A 27,034-nucleotide genomic window follows, 5' to 3' on the forward strand; every position below is an offset into this window, starting at 1 on the left:
CCGTCGATCGGTCTTAGATAGAGAGAGATAGAGAGAGAAGAAAGAGAGAGGAGAAGAGAACTGAAGGGATAGCCGCTGGTTGATCTTAGAGAGAGAGAAAGGAAAGAGAGAGAGAGAGAAAGGAAAGAGAGAGAAGAGGAGAAGAGAGAATAGAAGGGACCGGTAGTGTCACACCCTAAGATTTATAACACTGGAATCCCTGAGATGTAACAGTCTATCTTTATCAAAACGAAATTTTTCTACTTCACCATTTATTGCACTAAACAGATTTTTCCATTTCTAAGAGTCTGTACAAAGTCTACTCATAACTAGTATTAACATGAAGGTTTAGATATACATCTGTTGATAGGACAAAATTTACAATAGTGAATTCGAACAAAAGTCACAAAGAGAAAATTTCATCATAACTATGACTTCTTCTAAAGTTGGTCTTGTTGTGCCTTCAACTAGGGAGGCTGCAATTACCTTGAAATTTTTTTACCATAGTTTGATGAGTTTAGCTACTCAATAAGTGATCATCATAGTCCTTAAAAATAATCATAGTCAGAAGATGTAAGCATTTTCAAAAAAGGAGGTCTATTAGAAACAATGCAAGCCAAAATGCATTTATGGATAACAATTTAACTTTTAGAAATACGCAATTAAACATAATCCAAATGATTGAAATGCATATAAATATTTTAACAGCAATGGATAACTCAAAGGATTTCACAAAAGACCCTACTGGCGTCCCAAGTAGGTCACTTATATACCACACCAGCATCTTGGATGGGTCCAAAAAATCCCTGTAGGTCCAAACATACCTCACCGGCGTCCCGGATTAGTCCAAATAGTCCGTATCGGCACAACCAGATAGGTCCAAACAATTCCTGCAGGTTCAAACATACCTCATCGGCATCCCGATGAGTCCAATTAGTCTATACCGGCATAACCGGATAGGTCCAAACAATCCCTGCAGGTCCAAACGTACCTTACCAGCGTACCGGATGAGTCCAAATAGTCCCTATCGGCATCTCGGATAGGTCCACACATACTTAAATTATCTCAGAAATACTTTAACATCAGAAAGCATCAACATCGTATATTCAAAGTTTCATTGAAATCATTAACAGGAATTCACTTGAAGCATTTAAACAATTGCTTTCAATGAAATATTTGTAAGTAACCAATCAAACAATTTAGATAAAAATTGCAGAAAGGTAGCAGATCGAATAGGTATATTTGAAATGGAATCCAATAGGCAGTCAATTACAATTTAAGGGCTTTTATTGAAATCAAAGGTTAAACACATAAATATCACAATTTTATGTAATGTAATTTCCTAATTAATTATTTACAGGAATGGGTAATACTTATAATATCTAAAATTCATAGACAAACAAAAATACAATTAAATGCATAAATGCATAAAACTCACAGTATTGGCAGTATTATAATAAATTGCAGAAATATCATTTTTTCACATAATGATTTTACCAGAAATGACATCACTTACACTTAAATTTTACAATGTCTAAAAGTCATAATAATAGGCAGAAATTTTAGTTTTAATAATTTGCAATGTCTAAATTTCTAACAAACAAAAATAATAATTTTAACAGAAAAAATGATACCATATGCGCATAAAATTACAGTATAAAAATGGTGAATAGACTATTTTTCAGGATAATGAGATTATTTACCTATAATATTTGAGAGGGAGCTTTCGGTAAAATTCGGCTAGAGAGAAGAAGTTCACTGCGTTCTTTAATTCACAAAGAGGGTTAAACGTTACTGAGAGGGAGGGGCGTAAGAGAGTATTTTTGTATAGAGAGAACGCAAGAAAAATATTATTGTAATATATTATTAACCCACCTCATACATGAGGTGTTTAGAAGGTATTACATTTACATATAAAGCCCACGTCCCTAAAGGACGTGGCACAAGAAACAAATGGTAAAGGTAAAAAGTGCAAAAAAAAATGATGGTCCCTAAGGACCAAATTATTTGTATTGACCATCAAAGGTGAAAGGTCTTTTCTTTTTTTTTTTTTTTTTTTTTTTTAAAGTTTAGGATTGTTACATTCTCCCCCCTTAAAGAAATTTAGTCCTCTAAATTTTTGTACCATATTGTTGAAAAAGATAGGGGTAGTTTTTTCTGATTTCGTCTTCTCGTTGCCAAGTTGACTCCTCTCTCGAATGATGCTGCCTCAATACGCGGACCAAAGGAATCTCTTTGTTGTGCAATACCTGCACCCTCCTATCCAGTATCAAGCTTGGCTGCTCAATAAAGGTCAGGTCCTCTCAGATCGATAAAGGTTCATATTTCAGGACATGGGATGAGTTGGGCTGATATTTTCGTAATGAGGATACATGGAAGACATTATGAATGTTTGCTAATTTAGGCGGTAAGACAAGTCTATATGCGATGCCTCCAACTCTTAGGATCGACTAACCCATGTGTAAGTGTCCTCACATGGAACCTTCCCCACGACGGGCTTCCCCCGACTCTTAGAATCGACTAACCCATGTGCAATAAGTTTTACTTATTCCTCTAAAATAATTAATTATGAAATTACATTCCATAAAATTGTGATATTTATGTGTTTAACCTTGGATTTCTATAAAAGCTCTTAAATTGATAATCGACTGCCTATTGGATTCCATTTCAAATATACCTGTTCGATCTGCTACCTTTCTGCAATTTTTATTCATATTGTTTGATTGGTTACTTACAAATATTTCAATGAAAGTAATTGTTTAAATTGCTTCAAGTGAATTCTTGTTAATGATTTCAATGATACTTTGAATATACGATGTTGATGCTTTCTGATGTTAAAGAGTTTTTGAGATAATTTAAGTATATGTGGATCTATCCGGGATGCCGATAGGGACTATTTGGACTCATTCGGTCGCCGGTGAGGTACGTTTGGATCTGCAGGGATTGTTTAGACCTATCTGGTTATGCAGGTTGGGACTATTTTGACTCATCCGGGACGCCGGTGAGGTATCTTTGGACCTGCAGGGATTGTTTGGACCCATTCACGACGCTGGTGGGGTATATAGGTGACCTACTTGGGACGCCAGTAGGGTATTTTTTTGAAATCCTTTGAGTTATGCACTGTTGTAAAAATAGTTATATGTATTTCAATCATTTGGATTATGTTTAATTGTGCATTCTGAAAGTGAAATTGTTATCCATAAATGCTTTTGGCTCGCATTGTTTCTAGTAGACCTCCCTTTTTGAAAATGCTTACATCTTTCGACTATGATTATTTTTTAAGACCATCCAGACCTTGGAAGATATGCTAAGGGCGTGGTCATTGAATTTAAAGGAAGTTAGGATGACCATTTATCCCTGATTGAGTTTACATATAGCAATAGCTTCCAAACCAGTATTCAAATGGCACTGTATGAAGCCCTGTATGGAAGGAGATGCAGGTCACCTGTCTGTTAGGACGAGGTTGGTGAAAGAAGGTTTTTGGGGCCAGAAATCGTCCAAGTAACCTCAGATAAGATAATATTAATTCGAGAAAGGCTCAAGACAGCTCAGAGTCGGTAGAAGAGTTATGCCGATAACAGACGGAGAGACCTTGAATTTGAGGAAGGTAATCGGGTCTTCCTGAAGGTGTCGCCAATAAAGGGCATCATGAGATTTGGCAAGAAAGGAAAGTTGAGCCCCCGTTACATCAGACCCTTTGAAATCTTGGAGAGAGTCGGAGGTGTCGCATATAGACTTGCCTTACCGCCTGAATTAGCAAACATCCATAATGTCTTCCATGTATTCTCATTACGAAAATATCTGCCCGACTCATCATATGTCCTGAAATATGAACCTTTATCGATCAGGGAGGACCTGACCTTTATTGAGCAGCCAAGCTTGATACAGGATTGGAGGGTGCAAGTATTGTGCAACAAAGAGATTCCTTTGGTCCGCGTATTGTGGCAGCATCATTCGAGAGAGGAGTCAACTTGGGAACGAGAGGAAGAAATCGGAGAAAAATACCCCTATCTTTTTCAGCAATCAGGTACTCAAATTTAGAGGACTAAATTTCTTTAAGGGGGGGAGAATGTAACATTCCTAAACCCAAAAAAAAAAAAAAAAAAAAACTTTTTACCTTTGATGGTCCATACAAATAATTTGATCCTTAGGGACCATCATTTTTTTTGCTTTTTTACCTTCACCTTTTGTTTCTTGTGCCACGTCCTCTAGGGAGGTGGGCTTTAAGTGTTAATGTAACACCTTCTAAACACCTCATGTATGAGGTGGGTTAATAATATATTATAATAATATTTTTTTGTGTTTAAAAAGAGGAGAACGAGTTGGATTCTCTCTCCGCAAAAACACTCTCTCTTACACCCCTCCCTCTCAGTAACGTTGAGCCCTCTTTGTGGATTAAAGAACGCAGCGAACTCCTTCTCTCTAGCCGAATTTTACCGACAGTTCCCTCTCAAATATTATAGATAAATGATCTCATTATCTTAAAAAATAGTCTGTTCACCATTTTTATACTGTAATTTTATGCGCATACGGTATCAAAGCAATAGGTTTCGGATTCTTAGGAAATTTGAAAAGAATGTACTCTAAGTCATATTTATTGTATGTACAGATTAGTACAAGGTTAAGATCTTGAATGACTGAAGGTAATATGGAGGGAATTCATAAAGCCTTGGAAAATATGGTTGCCCATATGCAACATCAGATGGAAAACAATAATACACCAAGGCAGTCAGCTGCGGGAAATGGTGGGTGTAATATCGAACAATTTAAGAAATTAAACCCACCTTCTTTTAAAGGTGCTGCAGACCCACAAGAAGCTAAGGGATGGATTATGCAATTGGAGAAAATATTCGAGGTAATGGAATGTCCTGATGATAAGGTCACTTTTGCAGTCTTTATGTTGGAAGGTGAAGCTCAACATTGGTGGCGGATGGCAAAAGGAGTATTGGTCTAGAAAATAAACCTTTGATTTGGGAAGTATTTCTAGAGAAATTTAAGGAAAACTACTTCCCAGATTTTGTTTGAGATAAAAAAGAAATGAAAAAATCTATTTTAGTGCAATTAATGGTGAAGTAGAAAAATTTTGTTTTGTTAAAGATAGACTGTTACATCTTAGGGATTCCAGTGTTACAAAAATATCAGCCCGACTCATCCCCTGTCCTGAAATATGAACCTTTATCGATCAGGGAGGACCTGACCTTTATTGAGCAGCCAAGCTTGATATTGGATAGGAGGTTGCATGTATTGCACAACAAAGATATTCCTTTGGTCCACGTATTGTGGCAGCATCATTCGAGAGAGGAGTCAACTTGGGAACAAGAAGACGAAATCAGAAAAAAATACCCCTATCTGTTTCAGCAATCAGGTACACAAATTTAGAGGACTAAATTTCTTTAAGGGGGAGAGATGTAACAATCCCAAACTTGGTCCTTAGGGACCATCATTTTTTTTTGCTCTTTTTACCTTCACCTTTTGTTTCTTGTGCCACGTCCTCTAAGGGCGTGGGCTTTAAGTGTTAATGTAAAACCTTCTAAACACCTCATGTATGAGGTGGGTTATAATATATTATAATAATATTTTTTTGTGTTTAAAAAGAGGAGATCGAGTTGGATTCTCTCTTTGTAAAAACACTCTCTCTTATGCCCCTCCCTCTCAGTAACGTTGAGCCCTCTTTGTGAATTAAAGAATGCAGTAAATTCCTTCTCTGTAGCTGAATTTTACCAAAAGTTCCGTCTCAAATATTATGGGTAAATGATCTCATTATCCTGAAAAATAGCATGTTCACCATTTTTATACTGTAATTTTATACGCATATGGTATCATTTTTTTTCCTGTTAAATTATTATTTTTGATTTATTAGAAATTTAGACATTGTAAAATATTAAAAATAAAATTTCTGCCTATTATTATGACTTTTAGACACTGTAAAATTTATTTGTAAGTGATGTCATTTTTGGTAAAATCATTATGTGAAAAATTGATATTTCTGCAATTAATTATAATACTGCCAATACTATGAGATTTACGGATTTCTGCATTTAATTGTATTTTCGTTTGTCTATGAATTTTAGATACTATAAGTTTTACCTATTCCTGTAAAATAATTAATTATGAAATTACATTCCATAAAATTGTGATATTTATGTGTTTAACCTTGGATTTCTATAAAAGTTCTTAAATTGATAATCGACTGCCTATTGGATTCCATTTCAAATATACTTGTTCGATCTGCTACCTTTCTAAAATTTTTATCCAAATTGTTTGATTGGTTACTTACAAATATTTCAATGAAAGTAATTGTTTAAATTGCTTCAAGTGAATTCCTGTTAATGATTTCAATGATACTTTGAATATACGATGTTGATGCTTTCTAATGTTAAAGAGTTTCTGAGATAATTTAAGTATGTGTGGACCTATCAGGGACGCCGATAGGGACTATTTGGACTCGTTTGGAATGCCGGTGAGGTACGTTTGGACCTACAGGGATTGTTTGGACCTATCCGGTTATGTCGGTAGGGACTATTTGGACTCATCGGGACGCTGGTGAGGTATGTTTAGACTTGCAGGGATTGTTTGGACCTAGCTGGTTACGCCGGTAGGGACTATTTGGACACATCCGGGACGCTGGTGAGGTATGTTTGGACATGCAGGGATTTTTTTGACCCATCCAAGACGTTGGTTGGGTATATAGGTGACCTACTTGGGATACCAGTAGGGTATTTTGTGAAGTCTTTTGAGTTATGCATTGCTGTTAAAATATTTATATGCATTTCAATCATTTGGATTATGTTTAATTGTGCATTTTTTAAAGTGAAATTGTTATCCATAAATGCTTTTTGGCTCGCATTGTTTCTAATAGACCTCCCTATTTGAAAATGATTACATCTTCCAACTATGATTATTTTTGTGGACTATGATGATCACTTACTGAGTAGCCAAACTCATCAAACTATGGTAAAAAAATTTCAAGGTAATTGCAGCCTCCTTAGTTGAAAGCACAACAGGACCAACTTTGGAAGAAGTCATAGTTATGATGAAATTTTCTCCTAGTGACTTTTGTTCAAATTCACTATTGTAAATTTTGTCCTATCAACAGATGTATATCTAAACCTTCATGTTGATATAGTTATGAGTAGACTTTGTACTGACTATTAGAAATGGAAAAATCTGTTTTACTACCGGATGAGTCCAAATAGTCCCTATCTGCGTCCCGGATAGGTCCACACATACTTAAATTATCTCAGAAACTCTTTAACATCAGAAAGCATCAACATCGTATATTCTAAGTATCATTGAAATCATTAACAGGAATTCACTTGAAGCAATTTAAAAAAATACTTTCATTGAAATATTTGTAAGTAACTAATCAAACAATTTGGATAAAAATTGCAGAAAGGTAGCAGATCGAACAGGTATATTTGAATTGGAATCCAATAGGCAGTCGATTATCAATTTAAGAGCTTTTATAGAAATCCAAAGTTAAACACATAAATATCACAATTTTATGGAATGTAATTTCATAATTAATTATTTTACAGGAATAGGTAAAACTTAAAGTATCTAAAATTCATAGACAAACAAAAATACAATTAAATGCAGAAATGCGTCTCACAGTATTGGCAGTATTATAATTAATTGCAGAAATATCAATTTTTCGTATAATGATTTTACCAGAAATGACATCACTTACACTTAAGTTTTATAGTGTCTAAAAGTCGTAATAATAGGCAAACATTTTATTTTTAATAATTTACAATGTCTAAAGTTCTAATAATAATAATTTTAACAGAAAAAAAATGATACCATATACGCATAAAATTATAGTATAAAAATGGTGAACAGACTATTTTTCCGGATAATGAGATCATTTACTTATAATATTTGAGAGGGAACTTTCGGTAAAATTCGGTTAGAGAGGAGTTTACTGCGTTCTTTAATTCACAATTTATAACACCGGAATCCCTGAAATGTAACAGTCTATCTTTAACAAAACGAAATTTTTCTACTTCACCATTAATTGAACTAAAACAGATTTTTCCATTTCTAAGAGTCTATACAAAGTCTACTCATAACTAGTATTAACATAAAGGTTTAGATATACATCTTTTGATGGGACAAAATTTACAATAGTGAATTTGAACAGAAGTCACAGAGAGAAAATTTCATCATAACTATGACTTCTTCCAAAGTTGGTCTTGTATTTGGATACTCAGTAAGTAATCATCATAGTCCTCAAAAATAATCATAGTCGGAAGATGTAAGCATTTTAAAAAAGGGAGGTCTATTAGAAACAATGCGAGCCAAAAGGCATTTATGGATAACAATTTCACTTTCAGAAATGCACAATTAAACATAATCCAAATGATTGAAATGCATATAAATATTTTAACAGCATTGCATAACTCAAAGGATTTCACAAAATACCCTACTGGCGTCCCAAGTAGGTCACCTATATACCCCACCAGCGTCCTGGATGGTTCCAAACAATCCCTGCAGGTCTAAACATACCTCACCGACGTCCCGGATGAGTCCAAATAGTCCCTACAGGCGTAACCAGATAGGTCCAAACATACCTCACCGGCGTCCCGGTGAGTCCAAATAGTCCCTACGGGCATAATCGGATAGGTCCAAACAATCCCTGCAGGTCCAAACTTACCTCACCGGCGTACCACGACGCATACTTAAAATTTCTCAGAAACTCTTTAACATCAGAAAGCATCAACATCGTATATTCAAAGGATCGTTGAAATCATTAACAGGAATTCACTTGAAGCAATTTAAATAATTACTTTCGTTGAAATATTTGTAAGTAACCAATCAAACAATTTGGATAAAAATTGCAGAAAGGTAGCAGATCGAACAGGCATATTTGAATTGGAATCCAATAGGCAGTCAATTATCAATGAGCTTTTATAGAAATCGTAGGTTAAACACATAAATATCACAATTTTATGGAATGTAATTTCATAATTAATTATTTTACAGGAATAGGTAAAACTTCTAGTATTTAAAATTCATAGACAAACAAAAATACAATTAAATGCATAAATCTCACAGTATTGGCAGTATTATAATTAATTGTAGATATATCAATTTTTCACATAATGATTTTACCAGAAATGACATCACTTACACATAAATTTTACAGTGTCTAAAAGTCATAATAATAGGCAGAAATTTTATTTTTAATATTTTACAATGTCTAAATTTCTAATAAACAAAAATAATAATTTTAATAGAAAAAAATGATACCATATGCTCACAGAATTAAAGTATAAAAATGGAGAACCGACTATTTTTTCAGGATAGTGAAATCATTTACTATAATATTTGAGAGGGAACTTTCGGTAAAATTCTACTAGAGAGAAGGAGTTCACTACGTTCTTTAATTCACAAAAAGGGCTCAACGTTACTGAGAGGGAGGGGCGTAAGAGAAAGTGTTTTTGCAGAGAGAGAATCCAACTCGTTCTCCTCTTTTTAAACACAAAAAAATATTATTATAATATATTATTAACCCACCTCATACATGAGGTGTTACGTTAACACTTAAAGCCCACGTCCCTATAGGACGTGGCACACGAAACAAAAAGTGAAAGTAAAGTGCAAAAAAAATGATGGTCCCTAAGGACCAAATTATTTGTATGGACCATCAAAGGTAAAAGGTTTTTTATTTATTATCTTTTTTATTTTTATTTTCTTATTTTTTTAAGTTTAGGATTGTTACAAGTAGCTTAGCCACCGGTTGGTTTTAGATAGAGAGAGAAGAAGAAAAAGAGAGAGCTGGGGAGAACGTGTAGAGGAGAGAAGAGACCAGCAGCTTAGCTATCGGTTGGTTTTTAAAGAGAGAGTGAAAGAAGAAGATAGAGAGAGAAGGACAAGAGAAGAAGAGAGAAGAGAAGGGATTGACGGCTTAGCTGCCGATTGGTTTTAGAGAGAGAAAGAGAAGAAGAAGAAGAAGAAGAAAAAAAAGAGAGAAGAAAGAGAAGAAGAAAAAGAGAGAGAAGGAGAAGAGAAGAAAAGAGAAGGGACCGGTGGCTTAGCTGTCGGTCGGGCTTGGAGAGAGAGAAAGAGAGAGATGAGAGAGAAGAAGAGGGGGGAGATGAGAGAAATGAAGGGGAAGAGAGAGAGAAGGAAAAGGGAGAAGGAAAGAGAAGGGCGAGAGGCAGGCTGACGGCTTAACTGTCAGCCCGGTTACCCATGAGGGAGAGAGAGAAAGAGAGAGATGAGAGAGAAGAAAGGCAAGAAGAGAGAGAAAAGAAGAAGTGAGGAGAGAAAAAAGGAAGGGAGAGAGGCAAGCCAGCAGCTTAGCTGCCAGTCCGGTTAACCATGAGGGAGAGAGAGAAAGAGAGAGAAGGGAAGAGAGAAAAAAAGAGAAAGAGAGAAGAAAAGAGAGAAGAGAAAGAAAAAAGAGGAGAAAGAAAGAGAAAGAAAGAGAGAAGAGAATAGAGAGAAGAAAGAGGAGGGAGAAAGAGACAGAGACAGAAGGAGAGAAGAGAAGAGAGAGGAGAGAGAAAGAGGGAAAGAGAGGGGAGAGAAGAGGGTAAGAGAAAGAGAGAAGGGAAGAGAGAGAAAGAAAGAGAACGGGAGAGTGAGAGAGAGAAAGGAAGAGGAAGAGAGAGAAAGAGGGAAAGGTAGAGAGAAAGAGGGAAATGTAGAGGGAAAGAGAAGGGAGAGAGAAAGTGAGAGAAGAGAGAGAAAGAGGAAGGAATTACCTAGTGGGCTCCTTGGACCGAGCCGGTAGCTAAGTTGGAAGTGGGAAGTTCTAGGGGTAGTGGCTTATGGAGAAAGTTTTCTCTCTCCTCTCTTTGAGTGAAAAAGGGGTAGGGAGAATATTGCCAAACCAAGTAAAAATCAATTGAATTCTTAAGCTTGAGGGACAAATCTCATTAATTTCTCCTCTTGATCTTAGGGTTACAAATTCTTATATAGCACTCCCTTAAAAACAAGGATGGATGCTCAAAAGTAACTAAAATTGCTAAAAAATACATTTTCTATGAATTAAATTGAATCCCTTTTTTGGGGCAAAATGACTATTTTGCCCTTACTCACAATCTCGAAAATGGCAAGATGGTTCCCTAAAAGGGGCCATAGGCTGTGGTGGTCATCCAAGGCCCGTTTTGGGTCTTGTCGGCAACCTTCAAGCAAAAAGAATGTCGCGAAAGTGATGGTCTTGGCAAGGCAATGGTTTTGACATATTTTTTGATCCTCAAATTGAAGTATTGAGCTCTTGGTGAAATCCAACAAAAGATGGGGATTTTGCCATCTTAGATCTCTAATCTTGTCCTTTTCTTGGTGCTTTAGTTCGATCTTTCTATCATGGAACAACGGGAAGTCGTCACAGTCATTTGGTGACAAGAATGGCTCAATTTGGTGGCCGGACTCTCACTTTTCGAATTGGGGAATTTTGCTCGGAATATGGATTCCAGTCGCCGGAAAATACCCTTTTTTGCATCCTCAAAATACGGCATTTTCGGTCACTTATCATGTATGATGGTACTTTGGATCGAAGCCCTCAACGTCACGATCGCAACAGACCCATTTTCAAGTCGATCCGAGTCGGGGCTTTGTGATATGACCATTTGATTGAAGGGATCTCTTTGCAAAAATCTGTAAAGCATGAGTTTTCTTAAGCGGCTTCTCTCTAATATGGCTTCTCTCTTGAAATTTGAGCTCGACCAACTTATGATGAAGAAGTTATGACCTTTCAAAGGTGATCCCGAAATCATATTATACAATTTCCATTATAAGGGAAACTGATTTACCGAGGGTGCACCAGAATAGTGTGTAACCCACCTTTTTTGGGTAAGTCGTCCACATGATGGTCCAGAAGCGTCCAAATGAATTGAAATTTGATATCTGGGGCTTTCAGAACTTCAGAATCCATTGGAAGTGGTCTGGTGCTTATCTGAAGTTCCGGTGATAGGGTTGTAGTTATAAGGTGCATTTTCAGCATGCTAGAGGCCGAACTTGAAACCTGGTTTTGTCTTTGATCCACCTTAACGTCGTCGGATCGCCACGAAACTTGGCGGGTGTCCTTAAGGAGTCAAATTCTACCTACACATGCTTTTTGGGACCCATCTATTGCCTTTCAAAAATTCACTTCGGATCAAGGTTTATTTCAACAATGCTTCCACGGTCCGCAGGCCCTTTAGCGCCTACGGGCCTAGGTCACGATTGGCTTTCTCCTTATTCATATCGGGAATACAAGTGTCGAAAAATACCCTAAAACATTGATATGTTATATTTGAAGCTTACCTTCTCATGCAATGCTAGCACATTTGGAAAAAATTTATACATGATTCCCTATTGACTAATAGCCTAAAATCCTATGAAAGATTGAAGCCATGACTGTGGAGTTCAAGCTACGTATACTTGTTTTCTATGAATACTAAGATTTTTTATATTACTACTTCGGAATTAAAGCTATGTATTTGGAGTTCAAGCTATTATTGATACTCTTCCTCCCAAAAAACACTTGACTGAACGCCATGAGTTCCTCTTTAACAATGCCCCAAAGCTCTTCAAATAATTTACTCGTTCGATTTTAGCTACTGATATTTCCTATTCTATCAAGCAGCATGAAGGCATGATGAAAGACCAAGATTTCTCATTATTATTACTATTATTTTTAAATAAAAAAAGTTCATATAAGGTTGATACCTTAAAATGTAGAATTAAGGTGCACCTCTAAAATCTTCTGAAAAAGGTTGTTTTGATGTTGGAAAACTATTTAGTTGATCATATCAATATTGAGATGTATATATATGGAGAAAAATAGAGATTTCATGTAAAAATAATATATCTTGCAACACATTATCTGGACCGTCTATTTTCAAGATTTTCATGTGTTTATAGATCTACTTGATTTGAACCATTTCTGGAATTTAATAAGAGAAAAAAGTAGATTCTCACACCATCCTAAGAATTTTCAACACCAAAATTCTATCCCATGACAAAGTTTGGTGGTGCACCCTAATTTGATTGTTTGAGATTGCAACCTTGTGTAAACACCCTTTTTAATTTTGTTGTTTCTTTTTTGTCATTATAGTTCTTATTGGCTTCTGACTGCTGTTACCACTACCGTGCAGCTATCATGCATTGAGAGCATTGCATACAGTTATGGTTTCCTTTGCTTTTCTTTTCTTTCTTGGTATTTTCAACTTAATCCTTTCACATGTTTTGGAACAGTTCTCTTCAATGAGTTGAAAAAGATGCCCCTTTCTCTGTGATACTAAATCTTTGATTATTGATTTCTATGTCCAGAGACTGCTTTCACAGCATCAATCACAAAGGCATACGGCCATACTTAGGCTGGAAGAGAGCCGCCTGTCCCTCCTAAAGAGGCAACAAGCAACTGATGTGTTGAAATTCCACAATCCCAAATCAAAAGACTCATTCTCTGAATGTGCGTATTGCCCACTTCCTAAGAACGCATTACCTGAAAACCCAGAAAATACTCCTGAGCAAAACACTCTGAAAAGTATTAATATGAGGATGCATGGTAAGAGGAGGTGGTTATTTAGCTTATCTTTTAGGTTTCTGTGGAATAGAACGATGTTTCAAAGACTTATAGTGGTTGCTGGGAGCATGCTTGCACTGCTTCAACTGCAGAGGGCTGCTGTTAGCGAGCATGTGGCAAGAATAGGTGATGGGAAATGCAGAAGAAATGATTGTTTCTCTATGAATTATAAAGGAGTCGCTGAGATTGGTATCCCTTCTCGTAGTTGCAGAAGTTCTTTGGATGTGTTTCATAGACGAGGGTGAAATGTTTTGCAGATTTAGAGGATAGTTATGCTGCTGCTTTACTGAGTTTAGATCAGGAGGGCAGTGCACCTTTGAGGAAATAGGTGGTATGTGATTGGTTTTTCTTTCTGGATATAGTTTCTTGTTCTTCTTGGTGTGCTGCTTGATTTGATGGGTTGTAAGCACTGCTGGATAGGCATGGTTGTAGTCAGGTTCTGTTGTTATTGTTTACTACCTCAATTTTCTTGAAATTTTTGGTTTGAGATCAGGTATGTATTTTGTATATCAGACTAAATGATCTCAATTGTGAAGGAATTTTTGTATATTCGTCTGCCTTGGTTCTTAGTTCTGCTACGGTTACTTCAGTTGTTTTAACTATTGTGGAATAATAGTAGATATGTGTTTCTAATTGTAATATTGATTGCTATGTTTTTTGAATGGCCAATGGGTCTGATGTTCAGCTGTATCTCAAACTTCTCAGGAGAATGGCTATGATAAAATCAGTGGCTGATTGTGGTCCAATGCCAACAAGTTTTGGGATAGGAAAAATGGACTCAAAGAGCTATTAAATTATAGTTTTGGGAAAGTTAAATAGTGGGGTTTTCATAGGAAGCCACCGGTTATATTAATCTTAATTCTTAAATGATATGTACAATAGGATGAAGGCTATAAACTCTATGATATATATTCTAGTTTTGGGCATGAGTGAAGAACTAATATCATGATGCCTACATGTATACTCTAGTTTAAGAGGTTTTAAGATGTTCTATTGATTTACATTTCATCTACATTTCGACTCTCATGAGCATTTTATGCTCTCTTTGCTTATGATGTGCAAAGTGCATCAAGTTGACAAAGTATGTGTATCTTCTAGTATATTCCTCGTTATTCTCATGTATATTTAGAGGATGTGAATCCTAGGAGGGCTACCAAGAAGAACAAGAGGAACAAATGTTGCTAGGGATGATTTTCTATTTATTTTAGTGTCATTTACATTTATTATTTTCTACTAGTTTTAATTGCTTTTATTTTCTGGACCATTTAGGAACTTTCTAGCCATTTTATTTATATTCAAAATCATTTAATTTAAAAGTCACTCAAGTTGGGACTTTTAGGTCATTTTATTTATTATATGGACATTTAATATCTTGAACATTAAATAATAATATAATAAAGGTCCGTGGGACCTTGAGGGGTCATTCATGTGATTTCCAGGGAAAGAAAGAGAAGCTTGGTGCTTTGGTGAGTCTTAGTTTGGGTTTTGTGTAGGGGAAACCTCGAGTTTCTTCAGGAGATTTGCTTTGATTTGCGTAAAATTGTGTTGATTTTCTGTTCAAATTTTCTACATCAATCAGGAGTCAGCCTAGGTTTCTTCAACAGCAATGCTAAGAAACTACAGTGAAGCCTACGATTTGCTGATTTTTGACCAGGATTGTTTTTTCTTTAGCTAAATGTTTGTTGAGTTTTGCTATGGTTTGTTAAATTCAGCCTACAAACTTACTGATTTGAACTAGGTTTATTGATTCGATACTAGGATTTGTGATTTCGAAAAGCTCAAAGCAATGGGACGAAGCTGAGAAGGGGAGCTCTCATAGATCTACCATGTGATCCCAAGGATGAGGTGATTTATCATCTTAGAAGGCAAGTTCAACGACTTATGCAGTAGCTCGCAAATATCAATTGTGGGCAAGACAAAGATCTTTCCACCCATGAAGATGTCGAATTCAATCATTTTCATCGTCACGCTCTGCATGAGGAGTTGAGTGATGAGGACAACGACATAAAGCCTAGAGGTGGGAAGCATGACTCTAAGGTTTATGACATGGATTATATCCTCGACTTTGATGGTAAGCCTCAACCTGAGGAGTTCATAGACAGACTAAATACTCCAAGTAAAGTTTTTGATTTTAAGGAGGCACTTGAAAATAAAAAATAAAAATTATTCGCATAAAATTGAAGAAATGTGCCTTGACATTGTGGGAACAACTTAGAGCTAGAAGGTGGAGAATGAGAAAGTCCAAAAATTAATACCTCGGAGAAAATGAAAAAGATTTTAAAGTAGAAATACTTAATTAAACTCTATTTGCAATCCCTATATCATAGGATGAATACCTTTTATCAAGGAGAAAAGTGTGAAAGAGTACACAAATGAATTTTATCAATTGATGGCTTGAAGTAATGTGTTTGAAAGAGTGGAATAATCCCTAGCTCGCTATGTAGTGGACTGAGAGCATCTATACAAGATTGGTGATGCTACAATGTTATTGGACCTTAGATGAAGCTTACAACCTTACAGTTAATGTTGAAGCTTAGCAAAGGCATCCATCATCAAGGTGAGCGTAGCTCAAGGTGGTACAAGTGGTTGTGGAAGCGATTTTAGAGGAAAAAGTGGGAATTTGATGGCTTAACAGATCTCACGGTCTGTTGGTTCACCCAAATAGCAGGGTACTGCGGGTACTAGGGGTAGTTCTAGTCGCCCAAATTGCTTAAATAATAACATTGTTAAGTCCTTTACGTGTTCATGAATCAGACACATCTCTTCTTAGTATCCGAATAAGAAGTCGGCTACACTTTTTCTGAAGAAGTTTTTGAAGCGGACAACAAGTTGTCATTTGATGGTGATCCTACTTATGATGAAGAACTTGAGGAAGAAGAGCCTATAGTGACATTTAATGACCATGGGGAGGCTTTGGTGACCTGACGCAACATGACCATAACTCTAGTAGTAGACAAGGCTGAATGGTTGCACACTAATATTTTTTCACATACGATGCACTGCCCATGGGAAGGTGTGTAATCTTATCATTGATAGAGGAAGTTGAAAAAATATTATTTCTTAGAAGACAATGGACAAGTTGAAATTTAAGATGAAAGCCACCGAAAGCCATACAAGATAGCTTGGTTCAAGAAAAGAAATGAGGTAACAGCCTCGTGTCTTTTTCTATTGCAGAGCACTATAAAGATGAGATATGGGGTGTTGTCGTATCTATGAATGCATATAATTTATCGTTAGGTAGACCGTTGCAATATGATAGGCATACTGTTCATGATGGGTTTAAAAATACCTATTCCTTTGTCAAAAGGTCCATCTAAGACGGAAAATACCTCTAAATATGATAGGCATACTATTCATGATGGGTTTATAAATACTTATTCATTTGTCAAATGGTCCATCTAAGAAGGAAAATACCTCTAAATCAGATGATGAGTGTACTAACCTCCTTTCTTTGGTGGAGTTTGAAGTAGGGAGCAAAGGTGGGAAATTGAATCCACTGCTCTCCTGAACCTTAAACAAGTAAAATCAGCAAGAAGAGAGAAAGAACATAGTTGTAAATCAAGCCAAGAGAATAAGAACTTTCTTCTTTCATAAAATAAAATTTATTCTAATAACTTCTCCTCTAAACTATGACATCCAACATTTTATAAGCCTATGAAACCCTAATTTAACTTGAGACTCAAGTAAATATTTAATACTCTAAAACACCCCTAAAACAATACAAAAATTTCAAAAATACCCATGTGAACAGTAATGCATGAATACTAACGCGTGAACTGTAACACATAAAGAGTAATGTGTGAATAGTAAATAAATAAAAAAAAACCCTAGAAATCCAAAAAACCTAGAAATAAACCCTAAAACTAAAACTACAATATACATCGTTGAAATTGAATAAAAATACAAAATAAGAAGATTTTTTCCCTCAATTATTCTCCCGTTGTTGTAGAAAACTCGTCCTTGAGTTCTGAAGTGTGTTAAGATGAATTCAACATCAAAACCCCATTCTTTGACTTTCTTTTTCTTTGTCGGTTCATATACTATTCGAGGTAAAAAAAAATTCATCAAGAAATGTGTCCTGATAGGGATAATGAGGAATCCATGCAAATTTATCAATTTCAATTATTTGTAAACTCGCATCGAAAGTCATGTAAGATACTTTTAAACTCAATTTATAGGCTTAGAGGTTTTCTCAACATTTATTTGATCACTTTTTGAAATCAGGGCCACAATTTGCTGATTCTGAGTCGATCACACTTCAACTACACTACTCTGATTTCAATAACGTAAATCTCCTAGATGTTCTAGATCTTTATCTTTCTTCGTCAAAGATCGGTTCACACACGAAATCTTGATCACCATAAGATATTAGATCTCTTCTAAAATCTTGTTCATCATCTAAGTATGTATCAAAATTGGTGGCAGATCCCAATCTACAACCTTCTGACTTTCAATGCAACCTACACCAAGATCAACTTCGTTTTCCTTCAAATTATGTAAATCGACTAAATCTTATAATTTATTCTCCCGAACATGAGGCTTCCAACATGGAGCGCGTGCGTAGGACGGGTGGTTGAAGGCAACTTCATCATTCCGCTCCAACTCTGAGTTGGACTTTGATTTGTGCCATTCTCCATAAAAACCCTTACAATTTGGATCTATCCTTGTAGTTTCCTCTTTGTTTGGGGCATGCTTTTGCTGGCACCGCTTGCGCAGCAGTAGGACTTGTTGATTTCCTTGTGTAGTCGGATCGGATGGGCTTCCCTATGGTTAAGACCTCTACGATAAGGCATTACAATCTCCAGTCGTCCTCGAACCATGCTCTGATACCACTTGATGCAGGGAGAAATTGTGGGAAATTGAATCCACCGTTCTCCTGAACCTTAAACCAGTAAAATTAGCAAGAAGAGAGAAAGAACATGGCTGTATTATATCAAGCCAAGAGAAGAATAACTTTTCTCTTTCACAAAATAAAATTTATTTCAGTAACATCTCCTCTAAACTATGACATCCAACATTTATAAGCCTATGAAACCCTTAACTTGTGACTGAAGTAAATATTTAATAGTCTAAATACCCCTAAAAAATTATCAAAATTCTAAAAATACCCCTGTGATAAGTAAAACGTGAATAGTAATGTGTGAACAATAACATGTGAACAGTAACGTATGAATAGTAACACGTGAACAGTAACACATGAACAATAATGAGTGAATAGTAAATAAAAAAATAAAAACCCTAGAAATCCTAAAAACCTAGAAATAAACCCTAAAACTAAAACTACAATATACATCATTGAAATTGAATAAAAATAAAAAATAAAAAGACTTTTGCCCTCCATCAAGTTTATAGAATGGTTGGTGGAGTCCAGAATGTTGTATGCAGTGGAGAAGCAGCATGTTAGTTCAGTTCTACAATAGTTAGGGCTATTAATGAGGGGTTATTTTGATATCATATGGATGAGCTTTCTGAGGGATTACCATCCATATGGGGCATCCAACATTACATAGACCTCATTTTTGGGTCTAGCCTACCAAAAAAGGCCACAAATAGAATCAGCCCAAAGAAGCATAAAGAATTATAGAGACTGGTCACAAAGCTTCTACATATGGCGATTATTAGAGAGAAAGAGTCCATGTGCTATCCCGGCCTTATTGACACCTAAAATGGGACTTAGCGCATGTGTGTAGACACAGGCCTATTAACTAGATCATGATCAAGTTCCACCTCCCAATTCCATGCCTTAATGATATGTTAGTTATGCTGGCCAGTATTACTGTGTTTTTGAAGATAGATTTGAAAAGTGGGTACCACAAAATTTGTATTCGACTAGGGGATAAGTAGAAGATGACATTTAAAACATGTGAGGGTCTTTATGAGTGGTTGTTGATGCCATTTGACCTCTCTAATACTCCTAATGCTTTTGTGAGGGTGATGAATCAAGTCTTTAAACATTGTATTGGTAAATTTGTGGTGGTTCACTTTGTTGATAGTCTAGTATACATTATTGGTGAGCAGGCACATATAGAGCACTTGGTGTTTGACTTGTTACATGGACAACTATGTGTAATTCTTAAAAGTGTGAGTTCATGACAAACAATCTTTATTGGTTATGTTTTCTTGCTAGAGATGTAGAACAAAGATAAAAGACAGAGAAAGGTAGAAACTAAGGAGTTCAATTTGTTGGAAATGTGGCCTATCAAGCCCTTTTCTCCCGGGAATTTATTTTTCAATAATGGTACAAAAGCCATATTGTATGGTATATATGAAATCCCATGTGGTTGACATGAGGCATTGTTATATACTAGGATCAATTTTCTAGCTTTTATACGATGTTGCATTTGAGGGAAAACCTACTGTCACTAGAGGGAAAACCCAGTGATATGTTTGGATTCCTTGTAAGAATTGTTTTTTTATATTATAGATGTACAAAATTATTTAATTTTTAAATATCTTTTATCAAATTATAGGAATGCTTGGATGACATCCTATTATGTGAGTCATTACACCAATGACAAGTTTAGCTCATTACATAAGATTAACAATTTGGTGACAACTTGTTAATCCTAATTAGCTGCTCTTTATGGAATTAAGGTATGAGTTATACTTGGATCTCAACTCCTATAGACCATGAATGTGAGAGTTACAACCAAATGGTTATCTGTAAAAAGAGGTTAACCCCTTAAGTAAAGAAAAGATAGAGAAGGATGAAAAATAGAGATGCATGGTGAATGAGATTCACCAATGAGGACTCTTAAGGTTGTCCGAATAAGTTGTTTATCAATTATATTTATTTATTGATATATTATTGGGTCCTAACATTGGTATCAGAGTCAGTTTGCTACACTTACTCCCATATATAACTTACTGGATCTTTTTATTATTATTTTTTTCATTGACTTGATACAAGGAAGATCTATATGCACAAGACTTCTTCTTCTTCTTTTTGTGCCAATTAAGAAAAAATAGGGACTATTTTTTTAAGTTCTATAGTCATATTTCCTTATAAAGTCTATAACAAGTAATTATTTCCAATTTGTTGCTTAATTATCCAAAGTCTTTATAAAGGTGTTTCCGCCAAACTATAATACCCAACTTTTGACCTATGAGATATACCCGATCCATAACTCCCGTGAAAGAAAGGGGTAAACCCTTACGCCCTTCTCTTCTCTCTCTAAATTCATTCCAAATGAGAGATTTTCTCGTAATTTTTGGCAAAAGCTCATCTGAGATATCTTGGGGATTCAATGGAGAGAGAATAGCGAGGAGGATGAGGAGCGAGAAAGGTAAGTTCCTTATATTCCCTTCCTTGTTTGGCTCTTCAACAGGTATTTTTTTCTGTTCCTTCAACAAATGACTTTTTTTTTTTTGCATACATTCATTGCTATTGATCATGAGCAGAAAATGTAACGTTTTTTTATTCATAGATAACAGGTTAAAGCTAACAAAGCCTAGCTTCAATAGCTTGTATGAGGGTTCAGAGACATCAAAAAATGAGAACTAAGTTCCACATTTATGAGATTTTATAGCAAAAACATTGATTCCAACAAGGTAAAATCCCCCTCTTTTAATATACTTGATTTGGCTTCTAAGTCAAAGCTCTCTGAATTTTCTTAGGGACATTAATGGACCTTACCCCTTTCCAAGCCATACAATAAACCTTTTCCTGAGCCATGTACACTTAAAGTTTTTAGGAGTATTAATGGACACCATCCCCATGCTCAATACTTCTTCCCAAACAAAATTTAAGATTCAATTTCTAACCTTTCCCTCCTAATTTTTCCCATGCTCAAAATTTAAATGGAATCTCCTACCCTTTTTGTAAATTTATAAAAGTCCATTCCAAAAAAAGATACCCAAAATACCTCACAAAATGTCAACAAGACTTTATTTTATTTTCTTCATCAATCTCATCGGGTTAAAGAGAACTCGTCCTCGAGTTCAAATCCACAAAGAACTCCTCAAGGGTTTTTTGATCTTTATAAAAGCACCTTTGGGCTCCTCATTGAACCTTGATCAATAAACAAAACGACTCTTAAATACATTGAGTTTAGAAATTCTGGATCCCTACAACAACTACGTCGGTCCTATTCTTATTGTGTTACTGGTGAGAGCGTGTTTGGATCTGTGAAGGCAATCACTCGGATGTTCTCCTAATCCAATCTGGGAACAGACCAGAGGGAACTGCAGCATGGGGAATGTCCGCATCTCATCACAAGGCTCAATCTTCATCGATTCTTCTTTAGAAATCCACAAACTCTCTACATTGGGTTGGCCCTTCCACTGTATCAAATACTAAATGTAATATCTATGGCGGTCAGAGATGATCTAGCTATCCAATATCCTCTCTACCTTGTCCCTAGATAGACAATATGCTTCCCACCTAGAATCACCTTCCACATCAACCTCGCTAGAATACTCATATAGATTGAAAATGTTAAAAATTTGAGAGATTTTATATCCTTCAAGAAACTCGACCTTGTAGGCATTTTGCCCCATCTTTTGAAGTACTCGACAAGAGCCAATTTTCTTATGATTAAGCTTATGGTAATTTTGGTTTTGGGTATGTAAAGCTTATGGTAATTGTCTCTGGGAAAGCACCCAGCCAAAGGACACCATTTCCAAGTCTCCTACTTCGAAGGTCTTTTTGTAGCTATACAAGTTGACATCGGCATTGTACTTGTCGTACGACATTTGTAGCCTTTCCATAATTTGTTAATGGGGTCCTTCAATGTTCTCGGCTAACGGTTGTGCATAAACGCTAGCTCGCACCCCCCTTCGGCATAGGGAATAGATCAAGCACCTTGCTTGGTGGCTGGCCATAGACCACCTTCCCAGTGGATCGATTAAGAGAACTGTTATAAGAAAATTCTACTTGAGGTAAAACTTGATCCCATTTAGAAGGCTTGTCCTTGACAAGGCTCCTCAATAAATCTCCCAGGCTTTGGTTGACGATCTTAGTTTCGTCATCAATTTGAGAGTGATAGGCATTACTATATTGCAGTTTATTGTCTATTGTTTTTCAACAAGGTTTTCTAAAAAATGGTTCACAAATCTTATGTCTCAAGCAGCAGTGATGGTCTTTGGCACACCATGAAGGTGGACCACCTCCTTAAAGAAATATCAGCCGCTTGAGTTGCATCTAAAGTGTTTTGGCAAGGAATGAAGTGGGCCATTTTAGAGCCTATCTACCTCCACGACAATAGAGTCACTGCCTCTCTAGGTGCGGGGAAGCCCCATCACGAAGTCCATACTCACATCTATCCATGGTCGGTCAAAGATGGGTAAGGGAGTGTAAAGGCCGGTGTTTTAAGATCTACTCCTCTCCAATTGGCACAATCGGCAGCGCTGCACGAAGTGGTTGGCATCTCTCTTTAGTTTTGGCCAAAAGTACTTCTCTTCCATTAGGGTGGTGGTCTTACCTCACCCAAAGTGACCGCTGAGGTTGTCATCGTGCATCTCACCCATGATTTCAATGCAAAGCGACCCCGCATGAATGCAAAGCCCTTTGAAGAGGAAACCATTCTACAGAACAAAAATAACACGTTTCCCTTTCTCCTTGTGCAAGTTGCTCAAGGAGTTTAGAGAAGCATGGATCGGTAATATAAGCCTCAGGCAGGGAGTCAAAACTTACCATTGAGGTGGCAGCTGTACAAGGAGATGACACCTTAAGCTGAGGGTATCAACCACCTTGCTTTTGCTACCTGATTTGTGGTGGATTATGAAAGTGAACTCTTGTAAGAGTCCCACTTGTTCCTACAATTCAGTTTCTTGTGAGCACTCAAACACTTCAAAGCTTCATTGTCTTACAATAAGATAAATTATCTTTGAATGAAGTAGTGCCTAGAATGTCTCAAGGCTTGAACTACAGCATATAACTGCACATTGTAAGTAGAATAATTAATATTTGCCCCACTCAATTTCTTGGTAAAGAAGGCCACGGGTCAACCCTCATACCTCCAATTCCTTCCTTTAAGGCATCACACTCCACTTGAAAAACCTTTTCAAAGTCTGGAAGTGCAAAGACCAAGGTACTCGTCATTCTTTCTGTCACCCCTCATCTCACTTCATAAAATCAATTATGGAGGCCATTATGTTGCTGAAATTTTTAATAATCCTCCTGTAAAATGTCGTTAAACCATGGAAACGTCTCACCTCAGTCATTGTTTTGGGTGTCGTTCAGTCTACAATGGCATGTACTTTAGTAGGATCCATCTTCATGATACTTCAAAACCCCAAAATACTTTGGAAAGCAGTGCAAATCAATGATTTTGCATGGAGGCAATAGCTCCTAAACCCCACGGGAAAATAATTCTAGCTTTGGATATGTTATTCCTTGCTATGAGGACTTTTGGACAGGTCATATATCTGGGGGTTTTTGGATTGGATTATTGTGAAAATCTGGAGAGAATTCTATAAAAAATAGCTTCCACCCCATACCCTTCCATCCTAGCCTTAGATTTGGGATTGAAAACCCAAGGTTTCAACCCTGGGATCTGTTTCCCTAGCCACATACCCAGTTACAAATTTCTCAGTCCCTGAGCTGAGATCTAGTTAGATCTAACCGTTGAAAGTCATATATGATATATCTGATCATACGTGACCTCTCCTAATATTGATCTAGTCCTTTTTCACCATAAAACTCAAGATATCCTCCTGCAGCCTAGATCTACTCGATTTAACTGTATATTTCTCCAATTAAAGTTTGTACACTTTCATCTTGGGGATCTGCTCACCGATATCAAATCACTTTCATCTTCTAGAATCAAAGGTCAATTTTCAGATTGATTCATCATCAATCATTCCAAGTGCTCTCTTTTCTTTATTTTATTTTATTTTAATTAGATCCAGTTTATTAGGCCTCCTTTCAATACTTTTTATGCTTTCTTTTAGGTACCATTGAGATTCCTATGATTTAGGTCAAAGCCTTACAAGCTCGTTTCAAAAGACTAGACCTACTTTTTTTTCTTTTCTTTTTCTTTTGATTCCCTCCCTTCTCAAGAAGATCTAAAGCACTATACAACTGTTTCATAAATTCTAAGTAAATAACAAGCATTCATTGACCATAGACAATTGGCTACCTCGCATTTACACTCTTCTACCATATTCAAAAGCGTTTTTACAATACTAGTGGCAATTGATGTTTTACGTCGTTCAATTTTCTTTTTTGTGATTAATTCGAACTTCAGAAGAGCATCATGCTCATTACTACTATTAATGATTCCTTCAATATCGCTATGGACAATGGATTGACCTAATGGTTATCACAAGCCTACTTTTACATCAAATCTCCCACTGTGGACCCCATCAAATCTCCCACTGTGAACCAATTGGTTAACAAATGGCTTGGAGTCTCCATCAAGGAGTAGAGTCACTTTCTTTTGTTCTTTTATTAATTATTATTATTTTTACAATATTCGGTACCTTTATTAATCAACTATGAGATTACATCGCTCAGCTGACAATAAGACATTTACATCATCATAAACAACCAAACTAGGAAGATAACAAAACTAGGAAGATAGACACCTTTTTTTTGCTAATGCATCGGCCAGGTCATTTGCTTCCTGTATACATGATAGAAGGACACTCTCAAAAGACTGAAAGGAATATAGAAAGAGTGAGAAGAGAGAAACAGTCTTTGTCATCCTAAATGCAACCCCATAATAGTTTTGAACTTATAAGCCCAAATAAATGATTTGAAACCCGGGTTTTTCAAGTAGGGTTTGAAAAACAGATCATACTAGTGGATTGGCAATCCAGAAAAAAAATAAAATATAAAATTTGAGAAAGGAAAAAAAACAAAGGTTGGAGAGAGTCATTATTCTATGTTTGATTGTTTATATAAATACATGTAAATAATCAAACAAACATTATAAAAATAAAGAATATGATAAATTAGAGAGTTGAGTCCATTCCTGAAATTGGTAAGCATCGGCCCACTAAACCTTCAAATCCCGTCAGGATCGGTGATTTTTCAAACCTAATTCAAGGCCTACACGCTGGAATGCCCTCCTTTTGTCATCCTAAATGCAAGGACAAGTGCCCATTTTTTTTTTTTTTTTGGTTGATGATTCCTAACAATGGAAGTTGTAGTTAGAAATCCGAACATGCTTTTCTTTTTCATGTTAACTCATTTGGATTTCAAGCTTCTTATCTGTTCGGTAAATCATTTGGAATTTCAGTGAATCATTTGGAATTCCAAAACTACTTTTAAAAGAAAACTTGTTTTGTGTTGGCTGGACTACATTTGTACAATATGCGGCCCACAGTTATAAAGCATCCATATTAAAGATGGATGCAAATAGGTGGTCCAACTACAAACAAGTGTAACTAACAGTCAAAATGTTTTCTTAATATAATTATTATTTTTAGCTTTCAATTTTATTGCATTTTTTTCATATTCATGATCTCCATGTTAAAGAGTATATATTCTCTAAAAATTAAGATCAAATTATATTTAAATATATATTTATTGTCAAGCCTGTATTTCTACGATATGCGGTCCGGCCGCATATAAACCATGTCCTTTTTTTAAAACGGCATCCTTTTAGAGAAAGGGAAAAGTTTATACAAGGTTGCAACCTTAAAAATGTAGAATTACAGATGCACCTCAAAAATCTATCGAAAAGGTTGTTTTAATGTTGAAAAACCATCTAATTGATCATCTTGACATTGAGATGTATGAATATGAAAATAAAAAAATCAAGTCCCTGAAATAGTGCATCTTACAACACAGTATCTAGACCGTCCATCTTCAATATTTTCATATGTTTATAGATCTATTTGATTTTAACCATTTTTAGAGTTTAAAATTTCATAATTAGATATGAAAATAGATTTTTAGATAATCGTAAGAATTTTTTACACCGAAATTACATGTTATGATAAAATTTGTAGGTGTGCCTTAATTGGATTGTCTAAGGTTACAACCTAACCCGCCCCTAGAGAAAATGACAAACAAACAAAAAAGCTTGGCATGAATAATAGGAAAACCGGATCACTCTTAACTCGCAAAGAAATAAATCGATGGAGTCGGTTTGGTTCACTATTCCTGTGGACTTCCTATAGATTTCTATCATAAATTCATTAAAAATTCAATGGTGAGAGAGGAACGATAGGAGAATGTTTTCTCTCTCATGTTGGAAAAGATGCATTCTTGAGTTCAAAATTTTAAATGGAATTACAATTCAATTGTTTACAACACAACAACTGGGACAAGAACTCATTATTGACCTATGGTAACAACCCAATGGAGAGAATATTGGATAGGAAATCGTGAATAAAAGAAATACATCTCCTACACTGAACTTGTCCCAAAAGGAATTAAATGTAGCTCCACTAAGTCCCAAGGTGAAAATATCTGCAAGTTGATTGTGAGTGTTTATGTATTGAATGCTAAGATCTTTACTAGCCATCTTGTCATGTACAAAATGATAATCAATTTCAATATGTTTAATTGAACGTGAAAGATAAGGTTGACAGTCATTTAAACAATACCAACATTATTAGACCATGTACAAAAAATTGAAAACT

The 27,034-nt window shown here is 35.8% G+C and overlaps 1 protein-coding gene across 1 annotated transcript in view; it reads left to right on the forward strand.

Annotated features, from left to right (window-relative positions):
• Positions 1–14,137, forward strand: part of LOC105420308 (uncharacterized) — a 31,328-nt gene extending 17,191 nt beyond the window's left edge. The window contains exon 3 of the mRNA XM_011623501.3: positions 13,243–14,137. Coding sequence (XP_011621803.2) covers positions 13,243–13,743 — 501 coding nt within the window. The 3' untranslated portion in view covers positions 13,744–14,137. The remainder of the gene's footprint in view (positions 1–13,242) is intronic.
• The last annotated feature ends 12,897 nt before the right edge of the window (positions 14,138–27,034 follow it).

This window comes from Amborella trichopoda, chromosome 1 (genome assembly GCF_054954075.1).
Source record: "Amborella trichopoda isolate Santa Cruz 75 chromosome 1, AtrichopodaSantaCruz75HAP2 v2.0, whole genome shotgun sequence".
Classification (NCBI taxonomy): Eukaryota; Viridiplantae; Streptophyta; class Magnoliopsida; order Amborellales; family Amborellaceae; genus Amborella; species Amborella trichopoda.